The sequence below is a fragment of the Manacus candei genome, unplaced genomic scaffold (assembly GCF_025592945.1).
Source record: "Manacus candei isolate 608988 ecotype Guabito, Panama unplaced genomic scaffold, ASM2559294v1 h1tg000005l, whole genome shotgun sequence".
NCBI lineage: Eukaryota > Metazoa > Chordata > Aves > Passeriformes > Pipridae > Manacus > Manacus candei.
The window spans coordinates 24,714,298-24,730,102 of record NW_026138053.1 but is presented as its reverse complement, the minus strand read 5'-3'; the positions used below and the strand labels follow the sequence as shown (position 1 = coordinate 24,730,102).

The 15,805-nt window shown below is 50.0% G+C and overlaps 1 protein-coding gene and 1 long non-coding RNA gene across 7 annotated transcripts in view; both read left to right on the top strand.

Annotated features, from left to right (window-relative positions):
- Positions 1–15,805, top strand: part of RASAL2 (RAS protein activator like 2) — a 184,068-nt gene that overhangs the window by 9,977 nt on the left and 158,286 nt on the right. For 2 of the 5 annotated variants that reach the window (XM_051805711.1, XM_051805693.1), the window contains exon 1: positions 15,209–15,525. The exons of 1 other annotated variant lie outside the window; for it this stretch is intronic. In XM_051805711.1, coding sequence (XP_051661671.1) covers positions 15,366–15,525 — 160 coding nt within the window. In that variant the 5' untranslated portion in view covers positions 15,209–15,365. Of the gene's footprint in view, positions 1–15,208; positions 15,526–15,805 lie in introns of those variants that run through there. 2 more of the 5 variants (XM_051805721.1, XM_051805703.1) reach the window with 1 other exon arrangement.
- LOC127479918 (uncharacterized) lies at positions 783–12,997 on the top strand. Of its 2 annotated transcripts, none has more exons than XR_007907726.1 (4): positions 783–2,604; positions 3,116–3,198; positions 7,272–7,373; positions 10,468–12,997. It is a non-coding gene; the product is annotated as an uncharacterized LOC127479918 (long non-coding RNA). The 2 variants fall into 2 exon arrangements; XR_007907725.1 differs by having other exon boundaries at positions 3,116–3,263.

Genomic DNA, 15,805 nt, shown 5'->3' with positions numbered 1-15,805 from the left:
TGAGATGGACTTTAAGGTATTTTCCAACCCAAACCTTTCTGTGACTCTGTGTCCCCAACAATGGCCTCGATGCCATGCCAACTGCTTTGCTGCTTGTGAGCATCTTCACCTCCTCTCTCTCTGCCCCAGCTGCAGTTCATGTTGTGGCTTGTGGTGCTCTTCAGAGCCAGCTCATATTTTGTGTCATTCCCAGCTGCCACTGTCACCTGAGACCAAAGGTATACCCACCACCCCATGCAGAAGCTGCTCTGCTCAGAGAAGCCCAGAGCAGCTCAGGCTGGAGGTGTGTTTGTCATTTTATTTATAGCAAGTGGGAACTTGAGGCCAGTGGCCAAACACTGTATCTATTTAAAATACATAGATGGCACAGCAGACAAACATGCCATTCATTTCTGAAAGGTACAATATATTTCTAAGCCATAGGAATCCCCCTGCCCTCAGGGATGTGCTGTGGGAAGGAGGGCAATCCCCTCCCCTCTGCCCCAGCACAGAGCTTTGATGTAGTGAAGTGAAACCTTCTGCTAAGTAGGGACTTGTGTTTGATGCTGACTTTACAAGCAGGAGTACATTAACTCCAGGCTGTATTGGAAATGTCACTCCTGTACTGTTCAGGCAGCCTCCTCTGTGGAGCAGGGGGAGGAGGGTGGCATGGATCAAGGTATAGACATGATTCCTGCAGCCTGTCCCCTCCTCTGCTGCTGTCTCTGCATGGATATCAGGACACAGCTTTATCTCTATGGCTTTGTCTGGGGCCACTTCTGTATTTCAGAGGAGCAGAGAACTTGGCAATTCCACTGGCAGCTGCTACGGAAAATTCCACAAGCTGGACACCCCCACTACAGCTCCCTGGACAAGGCAGAGTGGCACAGACCCTGCCCCTCACAGCCAGAGCTGCTGTCCTGGAGCCCATCAGGGGAGGCACACACGGACACTGAGCTCCTCTTTGGTGAGACAGCTTTGTGATGGTGCCTGCCCAGGATGCTTCCCAGGGAGGGGAACAGGGAATTCACTCCTCACTGCATGTGGCCCATGGGCTCTCAGCTCTGAACAGGTTCACCAGGAATGTCAAAATTCTTTGCAGAAACTTTGTGTTGAAGAGTTTTGAAGCTCATACTGCATCTGTGTGGGTTTAGCTTATAAGAGTTGCCTTTCCTGCAGCCCCTTACAACTTCCTACTGATGAAATTCAGCGGGTCAGGGCTGTTCATTGAATCTCTCCCTGGCTATATCCCACCTGGGTGCTGTGCAGTCCTCACCTCCATGGGACCTGCATGCTTTCCCCTGCTTAGAGGGAGGGAAAATCAAGGTGCAAACCTGAAATGATCCCCCCAGCTTATACAGATGTGTGCAGAAGAGACAAGATGCCAGTTTTTTTTGACAGCTGAACGCACAGGTTTGGGATTACACTCCACGTGCTGCCCTTTGAGCAGCTGCTGCTGCCACTTACCCTGGTTGAATCCATGTCCTGTGGTCAAGAACCAGCAAGATTGTGACATAGGTGTTTGATGTCCTTGGAAAACACCTTGAGGGATCTGCCACAGCATCTGCTTGAAGACCTGGGACACAAGTAAACTCTGTTGAGCTGGTATGTGGAAGTTTGGTTTAATAGTTTTTACATCTTATAACAGCCCACTGTTTGAAAGTCCCCTTTCCCCCCAGGCATCCCACTCTGGCAGTGGTGCCAGGGCAAGAGAAAACAGTAATCTGAGTTTGCAAGGCAGCGGTTCAGGCAGAACAAAAACCTTGAGCAAAGGGACAAAAGTCTTTGCAATTTTGGAAAACAAAGACTCTGTATCCTCACCTTCTGATCAAGGACACACTCTGCTGCCACGGCTTTAGTGCCAGTCACACCACTTACTCTGTGTCCCTGCCAGAAAACCCGCATTGGATGGGTGTCAGGAGAGAAATCACATAGCCCTGCTGTTCTCTCTGAATTAAACATTTCATTTCCCCGTGTTTTCCGGAAGAACTGTGAACAGCTCACGCTATTTCTAGTAACAGTCCACTTAGCAATCGCTTTAACTGCATGTATTTATCCCCCTCATCTTTCGAATGTGACTCCTCCATCAGCAGAGCTCGGCAACCCTCACCCACATCCACCACATCACATCCACCACCGCGATGCCGAGGCTTGGTGGGGGCAACCTCCGTGGCACAAACCTCACTCTCCACCCACAGTGCCCGATGAGGGACCTCGAGCCCATTCCCAAACTCCTGCATTCCTGCGGTTTTTTACCTCCTTCACCTCGCAGGAGGGCCGAAGGCTGGGGAAGTTGCGAGCGGCAAAGCACCGGGTGGGCAGGAGATGGCAGCAACAGCCCAGCAACCGCTTTGCCTCGCCGGGATGGGGTTTCCTTTCCTCGGGAATGCCGGAGCGTTTTTGCGGAGGAAAGGAGTCGTTTTCACACCTTTGGACTTCGGAATTGCGATCAAGGCGCAAGAGACGCCGCTCCTGGACTGGAAAATCAAAGGAGGTGGCTCAGCGTGAAGGATTTGGTGCGAAGAGGAGCACATAAGCATCGCCTGTGCAGTGAAAGATGTTTGTTCTTCCAGTCTGTGTTGGTCATTACCGGAGACATCTGTGGATTGTAGCTCCTGGGTGCAGGTACATGAGGCCCGGCAGATTTTAAGCATGGTTTTCCTGACACATGGGATGTTGTCCCGTGGGAGTTGGTGGAAAAGGAGCAGCACACATTGAGGAGCATTGTGGTGCTGGGACAGTTTTGTGCTATGCTTCAGTTTGGGATATTTGTTCTTTTAGTCTTTGATCATTACAGGAGATTTGTGTGGATTTGAGCTCCTGAGTGAGGTATGTGAGGCCATGGGGATTTTAAGCTAGACATCCCCTTTCCCCAGTGCAAATAATTTGGAAAAATAAAAAGCACACTTTCAGAGCTCTGCTCTTTCAAGGACATGGGAGATAGGTCCTGAACACGCCACAGTGGTGGGGGTGCATGCTGGGATGTGCTGGCAGATACTGGAAGTGACATGTAGGATGGGAGTGAGGTCTGAACATCATGCTACCTTGCATCCTGGTTTTAATCTTCCTCTTTCCTTATGTCTTCTACACCTTTTGCAACCTGCATGTAACCTTTGTTTGCACGTCCTGTTCTTAGGCCGCTTCGCTAGGATGGGATTTACAACATCTTCCAGCTCTGCTGCTGCTTCTCCACCTGGATGTTTTGGACAAGTCACTTCTGTAAGTTGTGTCCACACTTGTAAAAAGGAGGCAAAGACCCTCTTCTCTGTAAAGATCCTGGAGAGGTGAGGAGAGGTAACTTTTTCTTGCTAATGCATCATTTAGGGGGCTGATTTGAAAGCAGGGCTTATGCTGTTGTAAGGTGTTGCCCAAATGCTACAAAAAGAGGCAGCCCCTCGTGTTGGGGAGAGTTTCAGGGCAAATGGACGGGGCAGAGGCTTCAGAGAGGGGGCTGCAGGCACTGTCAAATTCCCTCAGCAGGGCTTTCTCTGGTGTGTGGAGCTGGTGGCCACTGCCCTGGCAGCAATGTTTGCAGAGGGACAAGAACAGCGGGAGAGATCCAAAGAAAAGAGGGTGCTGGAGAGGGAGATGATTTGAGCTGAAAGAGGGAAACAGAAGAACAGCAAATCCTGGAGATAAGACCAGGCAGGGCAGGTACAGGATCCCTTGAGAAACATGATTGATTTACTTCCCCAGTGTAAAGGCATTAGATTGTTCTCAGGGATCCATCAAATGCCACAATTCTTTGCAGTGATCACTGTACGTGGTGGGGCTGCAGAGGAGGGGATGGGACATCCTGCATAACCAGAGGCATTGCCAGCTTGGTAGCCCTGAGCATCCCCTCTCCAGGAGGCTTGTCCAGGATGCCCACCCTGAAACACAAGACCCTGCAGGAGGTAAGACTGAACCCTCTGTCCTCTTGCCAGGGCAGTGTTTCATAAAGCCCTTCCAAATAAAGCTGAGGAGTATCTTCAGGGTGCTCCAGCATGGTGGTGTAGGAGCAAAGATCTTCAGTGCTGGGCTTGGGGGGGAAGCAAAGGAAGTCCTGCTGTGGGATTGAGCTGCAGGCACCCCTGGGGGAGACTGAGTGCTGAAGGGGAGAGAGGAATGGATGGGGAAAAGGAAAGGGTGCCTTGTCCCACCTCAGCGGTACTTGAGAGGCAGAGTGGGGTTGTTGCAGCTCCTGGCAGTGCTGCCCCCAGCACAGCATCCCAGGACACGGCTGCCCACGTGGCTGGGCGTTGAACACCGACTGAGGCTTTCAATACTGGGTAAATACAAAAATGCTGGGTCAATATTTAGAGCGTCTGAGTAGATCTTTGCAGCTCCGGTGAACCACACCGGCAGAAAACTTTGCAGAGGAGCATTTTGCATTCCAAAGGCTAGATTTCTTTTTTTTTTTTTTTTTTTTTTTTTTTGCAGTGAGAGAGTGTTCCTCTGCAGGAGCACGTGGTGGTTCCCAGCAGCAGCAAAGGGCTGCGTGCTGCCATCGCAGTGTGTCATCACACCGGTTTTCCCGATGGAGAAACCAAATATGCAGGGGCCACGGGGTTGAGTCAGAGCTCACAGAGCCACAGAGAGATGGGGATGAGAATCCCTGATCTGCTGACTCTCTGTCCCATGGTTTAACCACAAGTTTGTCCCTTCCCCTCAGGGGATCTCGCACTCCAAAGCTGTGCTGCCTTTTGCGCATGATTTTTGGGAGAAAACTATTTTCAGAGAAAATAATGTGCTGCTTGGGCTGAAGCATCTTATAATAACTCTCTGTCCAGAAGGCAGATGGGAATGCATGCGGGGGAGGGAGTATGAGACAACAAATTTGGGTTTGGAGAAGCCTGTGTTGGCTGTCTGGTACAGCTGTGACCCTAAGAGGGAGACCATGGTACATCCAGCACTTACTGCTCCAGGCAGCAGTTACCCCACAGAGGCACAGGGCTGGGCTGTGCCACGTGGACAGCGTGGCTCTCCATCCCATGTCCTGCCATGCCTGTTCCTTGACAGGGAGTAAACTTTGCTGGCTGACTGTGTTGGAGGCAGCTCCTGCTTGGCAGTGGTGATCACACCACCTGTGTGTCTTTATCTTCAAGTGAAGCACGTGTTTGCACGTCATCATCCTTTTGTTTGGCACTCAGGATGGGGAAGAGAGGTGATTTCCTCTAATAAAATCCTGCCAGAGCTCCAAAGATCAAAGCAACAGCTATGGGACTGCCAGACAGGATCTGTGCCCTGATCAGAGCTCCAGCTGATGTGCCACAACGTGGGATGCACTGCAACTGAATGGGTGTGAGATTTTTCCATGTATCCCCTTTTTCCTTCTAGGATTGGCTCCAATTAGTGGTATTTTAGTAGCTTAGGGAGAGAGTGCCTTTCCTACTGGGGTCATGAGCCCTGGTGCATTGTGGTGATGTGAGGGAGGAGGGAGCAGGCTCAAGCTGAGTGCTGGTACTGGTTTCAGATATACTGTATTGTTACTAGACGTGCACAGCTTGGATCAGAATCCTGCAAAAGGATCATGAACTGGCTCTTCTCTGGGGCAAGTGGATATTAAAATATCAGCTGTGGTCATGGAAGATGCAGTGCTGAGACTACACTCCCATGGAAAATATCCTACATATCTCCTGAGTGCTCAGTGTTTGTCAGTCTGCACTCGTGCACAGGGAGCCCTAAACATTTTGGTCCGGACCTGCAGAGGTGATCAGGCAGTGCACACCTGGAGAGAGGAGGTTTGTGGGAGCACTAGCTGTGGTTTGGGAGTTCAGGCTGCTGGGATTAAAGCTGTGGAACTGCAGGGCAGTCACAGCATGGGCTCTCTCCACATTATACACTGTCCTTCCCCTCTGCCCTTGCCAGGCATCAGCCCTTACCTGTGAGCTGAAGTGGACAACTTGAAAAGCCTTTTGCTGCACCTTGCCACGGGGGGGTCTGTCAGCTCATTTCATCCATCACATAAGCATAAGGCAAATAGTAATTGCTTCTTGTCTCTGCTGTACAGGGCTGCTTAAAAAACAGGGGCACAGCCATGAAGTGTCATTGCTGTGACATTTTCTGGCCAGAGAAAAAAAAATGCTGCTTCCCAACAGCTTCCAGTTTCCCTCCCATAGGCAAGGAAGGACTCACCTTAATGTGCTTGCCATAAAGGCAGATGTAACCAACCTGAATGACTGTGAATCACTGTGCCCCTGCCCAGGATGACTGTCTGGGGGATGGACTGGTGTTTCTTGGCCAGCAGTGTAGGAAACAGGATGGCCAGCTCCTCCTTGAAGCCATTCAGATGAAATTGAGATGAATCCCTGGTGGAACCCTCCTGGCTTCTGCTGAACTATGACACAGATGGGTCTGGCTCACTGCATGCAGCAAAAGCTGCTTAATTAGAGCAGCAGCTCAATTTATTTGTTTTGGATCGTCTTTATTAGCCATCCCTTAAGCTTGTAATTAAGGGCAGAATAGGGACTGTAGAAAGGGTTCCATCCTATGCTGCTTGTCTTCCCCCTGAGTGTTGCTCTGGTCTGCTCAGCACCTTCAGGACTCTCTCCTGTACAGACAGCACTGCTGTCACCTGCACTCCAAATGCTTGCTTTATTCCTGGAAAAGCTGAAAGGAAATGACAGTATGTTTATCCTGGGACACTTTTAATTGACTGAGGTAGAACATCTGATGCCCCAAATGCTATGTAGGCATAGTAGGAGCAGCAGGTACCCCCTGGAGGGATGTTGCTGCCCATCCCTTAAAGTAAATACCCAGGCAGGTTTGTACTCCCTCACCCGGGAAAAAGAGAGGAACAAATCCTTGTGGAGACCCTGGCAGGCAAAACAAAGGCCTGCAGAGTGAGACCTGAGGCTCACCTGGTAACCAAGGAATCCCAGACCTTCTCAGGAGAGAAGAAATGCAAAGAAATGCAGTCCTCAGAAATGCAAAGCTACATCACTGCCCTGATTGTGGCTGTTATAGTCATGTGTTTATAACCTTGTGTTCAGTGGAGGTATTGCTGTTCAGGTGTTTCTTCTCAAGTGCCCAAGGTGTTTTTATGGTTTTCAGTCTGCCTCTGTACCCCTCCAATGTCCTGGATCTCTTCCCTGCAACCCTAAATCCCGGTTGCACTCTTTGGGCTAAAGTGCTGCTGTGACCAGCACCACACAGCTATTTTTCACTGTAAGGCAGTTCCTGCTCTGAGACTGAGTTTTCTTTTGTATGATCCAATTCTGGCATTCCTACAGTTTATTTTAATTCGAGTTGAACTACATTGAAGTACAAGCATTGGCATGTAGCTTTAATGACCTCTGTGTTTTCAACAGGGACTGAGTATCTCATTCCTGTCACTGTGACCTGCTCCTGGGTGAGGACGCACCATGACCATCAACACTGTGGGGCAGGCTCTGCTCCCACGAGGCTCCCAGGTGAGAGGCAGGGATGCATCTCCACCCCAGGATTTTTGCAGGTGCCCTCCTGGTGGGAGGTAGGGCTGGACTTCGCTTTGAGAGCTGACAGCTACAATCAACTGCTTGTGTGTGGTCCAGGAGGAAATTCCCCAAACTGGCATCCAGCCCCTGTAAAACCACAAGCAGCTCCTGTTTGTGGTGCAAGGGAATGTGCATTGACTGCCAGGGTCTGCTCACAGGACAGGGGAGAAGGCTGGAGGTTCTCTTCATGTGTATGTGAGCTGTTGTGAGCTCCAGAGCACTGTTCTTCCTTTATTTGTTCGAACATCTAAAGGAACAATAGGTTGGAGGACTGGGAGGGGAGAGGAGGAGTTTGCTCCTCCTTTCTTGTGAAATGTCAGCATCTCACAGAGCTCTTGATCACTCGTGTTTGGTGGATGATTCCACTGCCTGCCCCCTCGGTTGCAATGGTAAATACGGAAGGGCAGCATGGGGAACCCCACAGCAGTATTTTTATGAAGAGCCATGTCCAGACTACACCAAACGAGGTTATTTGTGTCCTGGTACAGCCTTTGTTTGCAAACAACAGCCTCTCTAGGTAACCACACAACAGAGCACAAGTGCCTTGTTATTTGCATCTGTCTCTGTTCACAATAGGGAAGGAAGGGAACCCATCTGTTTGGGCAAGGGAGACAAAAATATAGCAGAGAGAAGTTGATTAAATTCATAATACAGGCAGCCCAGAGAAAGAATCCCGTGTTTCTGGAGATGGAGATAAATCTAATGATTATTCTTTGCCCCAAGTTCAAGCCATCTAACTGGGAGACTGACAAGAAAAATAGGGACAAAGAAATCATTCCTTCCTTGTTGGCCTCGTTTCTTGCTCAAAGTTAAAACCCAGACCTCTTTGGCTGAGCACAGTCCAGTAACTGCACCCTGTCACTGACCCCCACGTCCATCCCACGACCTTCCCTGCACTGACTCATCGTGGCATCTGCTGTCGTCACCTCCCCAGTGTCCTGGGGACCAACTTCATCACAAAAAAAGAGCTGGTTCAAAGGCTACATTTTTAAATGCCAGTCCTGGGCTCCCTGAAGATGATCCAACCCACTAAGAGAAAGCTGGCAGGTTTGTCACAGTCTTGCCTTTGCTTGTTAGAGTCAGCTGGAGAGTTTTACAGATCTGTTCTGAAGGTTGCTGGAGGCTGGTTATTTTGTTTTAAAGTCAGGGCAGCAGCAGACAGACAGCCACTATTAAAAAGAGAAATTAAAAAAAAAAAGGAAAAGCCATTTTGACTTTAAAGCCAGCTGACTGCTTTTGACTGCTGAAGGATTTATGTCTGGATATTCCTGACCTGCAAGGCAAGGGGATGTGTTGTCAGAGCAGAGGATTTGAGCAGCTCCAGCAGACGGAGAGGAACCTCCACCTTCTTTAACAAAGGCCCTGTGCTGACTTGTGAGTGCCTTTGATCAGATTTCAGGTACCCTGGCACGGCCACATCCAGCCATTCCTTGAGCTTTTTGGCCTAAGAAGAGATCTGGAATCAGAACTTTGTATTCCAGCACCAGCCTCTTCATTTCCCTCTTCCTCAAATCCCATGAGAGGGGGGAAAAAAAAGTCAGTGCTGTGCATGCCTTCACACTTGTTTTTCATGAAGGACTTGGGATGAAGACAGATTTCACCCTAAGAGCATCCCATTGGCAGGATAAGGTGCTGTTATTTCAGGCTGCTCCCTTAGTCTCCTCTGAGTAGTTTTTCTCAGGTTGAGAGGATGTTTCTTAGCAATTAGACAGAAATTGGCTGGTTTGGTGCACTTTGGACTTATTTTACAAAGGTATCCAACGTGCTGCAAAAGGGCTGGCTCCAAGGAGGAAAAAAATGTTTCCCAGCTAGAAGAGTCGTAGAAGTAAAGAGCTCACAAGGGGTCAGTTGGTCACCCCTCACCCCAAGCTGTCCATGGAATCACCAGGGTTTATTTTTGGATGATGTTCTCCCAAGACTGAGTCATATTTCCTGCTCAAGAGTTGCTCTGAAAGGCTGGTGTTGCAGGAAGGGTCCACATTTCTGTCTGACTCATGCAATAGGCGGGAGTGGCCCTTTCTCTTGTGTTCGAGTGGACTTGGATTACCAAGTTCATATGGAAATTAGAGCTGAGTAAACAAATATTGATCTGCCCAACCTCAGGTCACAGCTGAAAACAATGTTCTGAGGGAGTATATTGAAGGGGCAGGATCCCATTAGATGGTTATAAAGGCAAGGTGAAATTCAATCCTGCTCCAGGGAGTTTGCAACCTCAGTATAATCAACAGGAGCATCTGAAAACCCTGGTCTAGTTTGGGTTACAAAAACCAGTGTCTTCGAGTGGTTCCTCCTCTGGTAGCTGTATCAGAAAATGATTAATAAATGGTCCAGACCTGCTCAAAAGAGGAGGGTGAGTGACAGCGAAATAGCTGTGTTTTGGGGGCATGCAGGGCTAGAAGTGGATCGGGATGGGAGGAGACACCAGCCCATTGGAGGGAAAAGCAGGGCAGTGGGATAGACTTCCTCGGGATGACCCACACACCACCATCGTTCAAGGGATGAGTGTTCCTTTTAGACAGTGACTTGCACTGCTGAATGTGCAGTGTGGTAATTTTCCAGGTACTTGGCCATTTGACTCGAGGGGTTTTTTTTAAGCATGCTGGATGAGATGTGATGTCTTGTGAGCACTGGAGTGGAGGCAGCAGAGTGGATTTTTCCCGCCGTGGTGAATAAAGTAGGACATGTTGCTTTCCCGAGCGGAGTCTCTGACCCTCCCGTGTCTCTACAGGGTCACAGTTTATTTGTGAACACCTTACAAAGAAAAGCCAGGGCTTTTCTCAATGGTCTGAATATTCCTCTAAAATCCACACTGTGACTTTGGAGAAAAATTCAGGCTATTGAGATGGGTGTATTCAGGCCAATGAGGCTGGCTCATTGCAGGTCTGATCCCTGCAAGATCTCTGGGATTACTGAGAAAATTCATATTATTTTCCCAGTCACAGAATGGTTTGGGTTGGAAGGGACCTTAGAGAGCATCCCATTCCAACAAACTGTCTAGTCGGACGGATTTTCCCTGTTTTCTCTCCACCAGGATAGAAGGACAGGAGCAACCATCCATCAAGGCACATTGTCACCAGCCCGGCAGACAGCAAGCACCAAGTGTGGAGAGGACAAGCTCTCACAAGTCCACATTTTTCTGTGGAATTGCCCTGGTTCCTGTTTCACGGGACAGCAGCCTGGCCTCGACCCGACAGAGCAGGACAGGGGAGCTTGAAAGGGGCTGTCGAGGGAAGAACAGCTGAGAGCTACAACGATCCCAGTGTGTGTATAAATAGAGACAGGGCTGTTATCCTGATGAAATGAGACCAGATGTTTCTCCCAAATCCCTGCTCTCTGCTAGTGAAAATTATAGTTTAGTTACAGCAGGGCGAAGCGGGCAGCAAAATGTTTTAGACCTACTGATGTTGGGAAGTCAAAGGGGAAAAATGCCTCACTGGGGCGGGGGATACCATGCCCTGTGATGCAGGGAGGGATTGGGCACGGTCAGAGTGGGTGAGAGCTGGAGGAGCCCCTCGCTGCCTTTGTTCTATTTTGCTGCTTCCTATCCCGGTATTAACGGGCTGAGTTTAAAGCCCATGCTGCGACTGCCTTTTGTGAGGTAGAAATTCAGTGTCAGCACATGTATCCTGGAGGCAGTTGGCACGAGATGAAGGAGGGATGGCAGCAGCAGTTAAAACTGGGCCTTGGCTCTTTAATATTTAACTTTCCCCGGTGCTGTTTTTTTTTTTTTTTTAATCAGTTTGTGCATTATCTGCCATCCCCGTTCAAAGAGGGTTTTAGCACAGAGATTTCAGTGCTTAATCCCAGGGGCAGAGAAAGCGGAAGAGCCTCTCTGAAGGTTCCAGGGCTCAATCTGGCCTCAATTACACCAGCCTAAATCAGCAAAGAGTGGCCACGATGGACTTTGATGTGACCGCGTCGGGCTGGAGGTAACAAAATTAGGAGTAAGTCCCATATCTGTCCAGGAGACGCCTCTGGTCCCTAAGGCTCCATCCATAGGGAGTTCCCAGGAGGATAGAAGCATTGCCTGGCTGGCTCAGAATAAACGTCCACCTTGGGCAACAACCAGTGCCTGGCCGTGGCCAGCTGCAGATGCTTAGGAAGGGATATCGGAAGAGGGAGAGTATAAAGTGATCCTTCCTCCGGCATATCCTCCCAGCTCCTGGTAATCAGCAGTTGAGGGACTTCCTAAGCCGGAGGTTGCATGAATTTGTGTAATCCCTTTTGTTGTCTTTTTTTTTTTTTTTTTAATCATTATTATTCATTTATACTTTTGGCCTCCACGACATCCTGTGGCAATAAGTTCCACAATGTAATTATGTGTTGTGTGAAAAAGTACTTCCTTTTGTCTGCTTTAGGCCTGGCTCCTGAACATTTCTCTCTGTGATCCTTCGCTCTTGTGTTGTGAAGAAAATGGAAAAGAATTCCAGCTCCATACCAGACCTCTCTTGACCTCTTCAGACTTCTCTGTCTTTGTTTGTCCCAAGGTTTTGTTCTTCCAAATTGGAGCTCCTTGTTTTTCTAGCCTTTCTTCCTCATATGGTATCTATCCCATCACTTCCACTGTCCTTACCGCCCTCCTCCACGTCTCTTCTCATTTTATTATTGCCTTTTTTTGAGATAAGATCACTGAACTGAGACTTGATCACTCCTGAAGACACGAATTCATTCTGCTGGAAGAAGGTCAGCTCAAAAGGTTTTTTTTTCCTCAAGTCACTCTTGTGTAGTTCAGTTTCTTCTACAACACGTACAGTCCTGGGCTTAATGGAAATACATATGCAGCTCTCTTCAAACACTTGGATTTGACCTATTCTGAGCAAACCTCCAGTCCTAGTTTAACTAGAGCCTGTGGGTTAATGTGACATCCACAAGTAGATCAACTAATGGGTCTGGTTTACACGAAGGGAATTTCATGTATGTGCTTATATTACTGCTCATTTATTCCTTCACAAATCCCCTGTGCACGACTGGTGGAGAAGGCCCACAGCCAGAACAGCTGAGCTGGTGAGCATGAAACTCGGGAGTCTCTAATTTCCAGAACATCTTTATTTATAAAATATGTCTATTTTTGCTCCTGTCATGCCTGCAAAACCAGCCTTCCTATTTTAGTCATCCCTGCCCTTTATTATTGTTTGTGTTGCCCCAAACCTCACAAATGGGGCAGGAGAATGGATTTTGTCTCCCACTGCTGTGTGAATTTCAGAAACCACACTAGCCAGTCCTTCCAGACCTTGCTGCTAGGATGGCTTGATCATACTTGCAGGTACAACCGGTCCTCACTTGATGGGAACCAGTTGCTGGTGTCTTGCACTGCTCCTGAATAAATGTTGTCCCAGGATTGTGCTGCAGATTTTAAAAACTCCACTTTTGGCAGTAGCTTAGCAGCCACATCCTTCCCTCACAACACGCCAGCTCCTCTCCTGCTTCTCAAAGCAGCTTCATCCCCTTGCCCACTGTGTGCCTTGGGCGAGTTTCCCACAGCAGGGAGACAGCCCAGACTTGTGTAAAGGATGGAGAATCTCTGGGAGAGTAGGATAAACTTGAGGAGTTTATCAGATCGTGGCCCCTAAATGATAAGCTGGAAGAATATGTACGTTGTTATACTATCAGCAGCAGTGGGAATGAGCAGGGGTAGAGAGAATGTAGGAGGGGGAAATTGCTTTTCCTATTCCTTTACGGTATTATTATGGCTTTTTATGCAGATATCTGCTCTGGAAGGAGTATTCCACACACCCTCAGCTCCCAGAACTTTGAAACCATGAAGCAGAACATATTTTAGGGTGGGAAAGAGGAAGGAGAGGTTACTGGGTGTGCTGCTTCTGTGCAGAATCACCACTGGTGGAAGGATAAATCCTCACCAGGTTTCATCCTGGTTTAACTCTTCTTGTTTGTGGGAGTAATTTTAAAATCCTTATTTCCCAAAGAATTGAGGCTGACACCATCAAGCTCACAGGATCTCTCTTTCCCCAGATCCTGCCTCTTACCTCCTACAACCTCAGGAAGTGCTGAACTTGCTGGTCTGTTTCAAAGAAAACAAACAGAGGAATAAAGGTCCAAGAGCTAAATAAATCTCTGCAGGAATAATGAAAATTGGCAGCAAGGTGAAGCAGAGAGATCCTACAAGCCTCTGCACTGAGGGTGTCCGCCCTCTGCTAGATACCAGGTGTGAATTTGTAGGAAGCTGGGTTACATCTGTTTTGCCAATCATGAAACAACAAAACATTTGGAAGAAGGAGGTTTATTCATTTTCCAATTCAGCTTGGAAATTGCAGCAGGATGCGTGTTCCCAACATAGAATGGAAAAACTGTGATGTGAACTCATGTTGTTTCTCTCCCAACTGGGTAGAGAATGACCCAGTTGTAGGGCAAGATTCAGGTCGAGCTCTCAGCCAAGCATGAGACAGAAACCCACAGGAAACAAAGTTTCATCAATTAATCATAGGGCTGGCAGGACTTTTTTCCTCCACTGAAATAGTTAATACACCTTCCATCATGGACACAACTATACTGGTGTGAGGGTGCTCCAACCCAGTTGCATCAGGAGGGCATCGTTCGCTCGCTGCCACTTTGCAAGCCCTCAGCTCCCAAGAGGAACTTTTGGGAATTCCTAAGACAAACATTCAGGCTCAGGCAGCTGATCGGGACCTGCCAAGCTGCAGAGCTCAGGGAGTTACAGCCCTTTCTGAGGGAAGCTACTGCTCTTCAGCAGTAACTCACTGTCTGAACCCTCTTATTCTGCTCTAGTGCAAAACAAAGCATGGTGAGAAGGTGTGGGAGCCGGATCTCTTTTAAAGCAGCTGAATGGCAGCGTAACTGCCAGGGATCCATACTCATTCCACTGCTATTGCAATAAAGAAAAAAATTAGTGCCTTTACACCAAGGCAGAAGTTGTGTGCAGAGATGAGCCCTTGGACACAGCCTGTGCTAACGGGGATAATCACTGAATCTACGCACTTGGGTGAACCTACACAGTTCATACTGATCAGGGACAGGCGTGGATTCAGTCCAAGAGATCACAGGGATGGAACCCAAAGCAAGCTGAACCCCTTTGCCCATCTTCCCTGAAAATTCCAGTCACGATGCCATGATTTAAAAGACAGCGTTGGATGCGTGCTTCACTCGCAGCTATTTCATCCTAGATTTTTAGGGAACGTGTACCTTAAGCACTGGGAAATTCACCAAAATAAAAAACAGAAATAGAAAACTAAAAGGTGGTGTACTTAGGGAGGTCGGTAAATAGGCATTCGGGACAAAACAGCCCGCAAATCCCCTAAATGAAATGGATTTTATCAAGCCAGTTGTCCTCCTTTCCCTGCAGCACATCTTCCCGTGCACCTGAAAGAAACAGGCTGCGTAAAGCGCATGAAAGATTTATCAGTCTCGGTCAGACGTGCTCTGCGCCCGGGAAGCCCCACCTCGGTAAATCCATCTCCCTCACGTTCCCGTGGCGCTATCGGGAGAAAGGGCCGCTGCGGGACGCTCGTGGCCGTGCCCCCCGCCCCTCCCCGCGGGATTATCCCGATTAGTACTTCTTTGGGATGCTTCTCCCGAGCCACAGCTCCCCTTCCACCGCTGCCCTCGCGCGGCCGAGGGGAGGGGCCGCTCGGGGGCCATTTTGAAGCCCCTCAGGGGCGGCCACACGGAGCCCCGCGCAGCGAGGCGGCCCCGGGATGGGGACGGCGGGGGAAGGGGGAAAGGGAAAGGGCTGCCGGCGGCTCTGAGAGGAGGAAGGGTCAGAGCCTCAGCCGTCTCCCACCCCTCCCTCAGGGCGGGCGGGGCGGGCGGGCGCGGGGGCTCCGCCCTCGCTGACGCGGCGGGCGGGGAAGGGGCGGGACGCGGGGATGGAGCCGCACTGAAGGCGAAGCGCGGCCGGGGCGCAGCGCGGGCGGCGGCGGCGCCTTCTTATCCCCCCCCTCCCCAATTCCCAGCATGGAGGCGCCCCCGGGAGCGGCGGGCGAGCCGGCGGGATGGGCGGCGGAGCCTTTCGCGGAGCCGGAGCCCGGCGCGGAGGAGCTGGAGGCGGGCGGCGCGCTGGACCGCGTCCTGCGGGAGTCGGTCTGCCAGCAGCAGGGCTGGGTCCGCGTCTACGGTGAGAGGGGCGCCGGGGCGGGGAGCGGCGGAAAAACTTCCCGGCCCCAACTTCTTTCTTCCTTTATTTTCTCCCCGCTTCCTGAGCTCCCGAGTCTCTCTTTACCCTCCCCACCTCCCTTCCCGGAGCCGCCGGTTCACCCCAGCCCGCGCCTTCCCCTGTGGCGGGGTGCGGGATGCTGCGGGGTGGGATCCGCGTCCGAGCCTTTTGTGTGCCCGCGGTCCCGGGGTGCGGGTGCCGGCGGGGCTGAGCGCTGCCGTCTCTAATTAGCATTAATGAG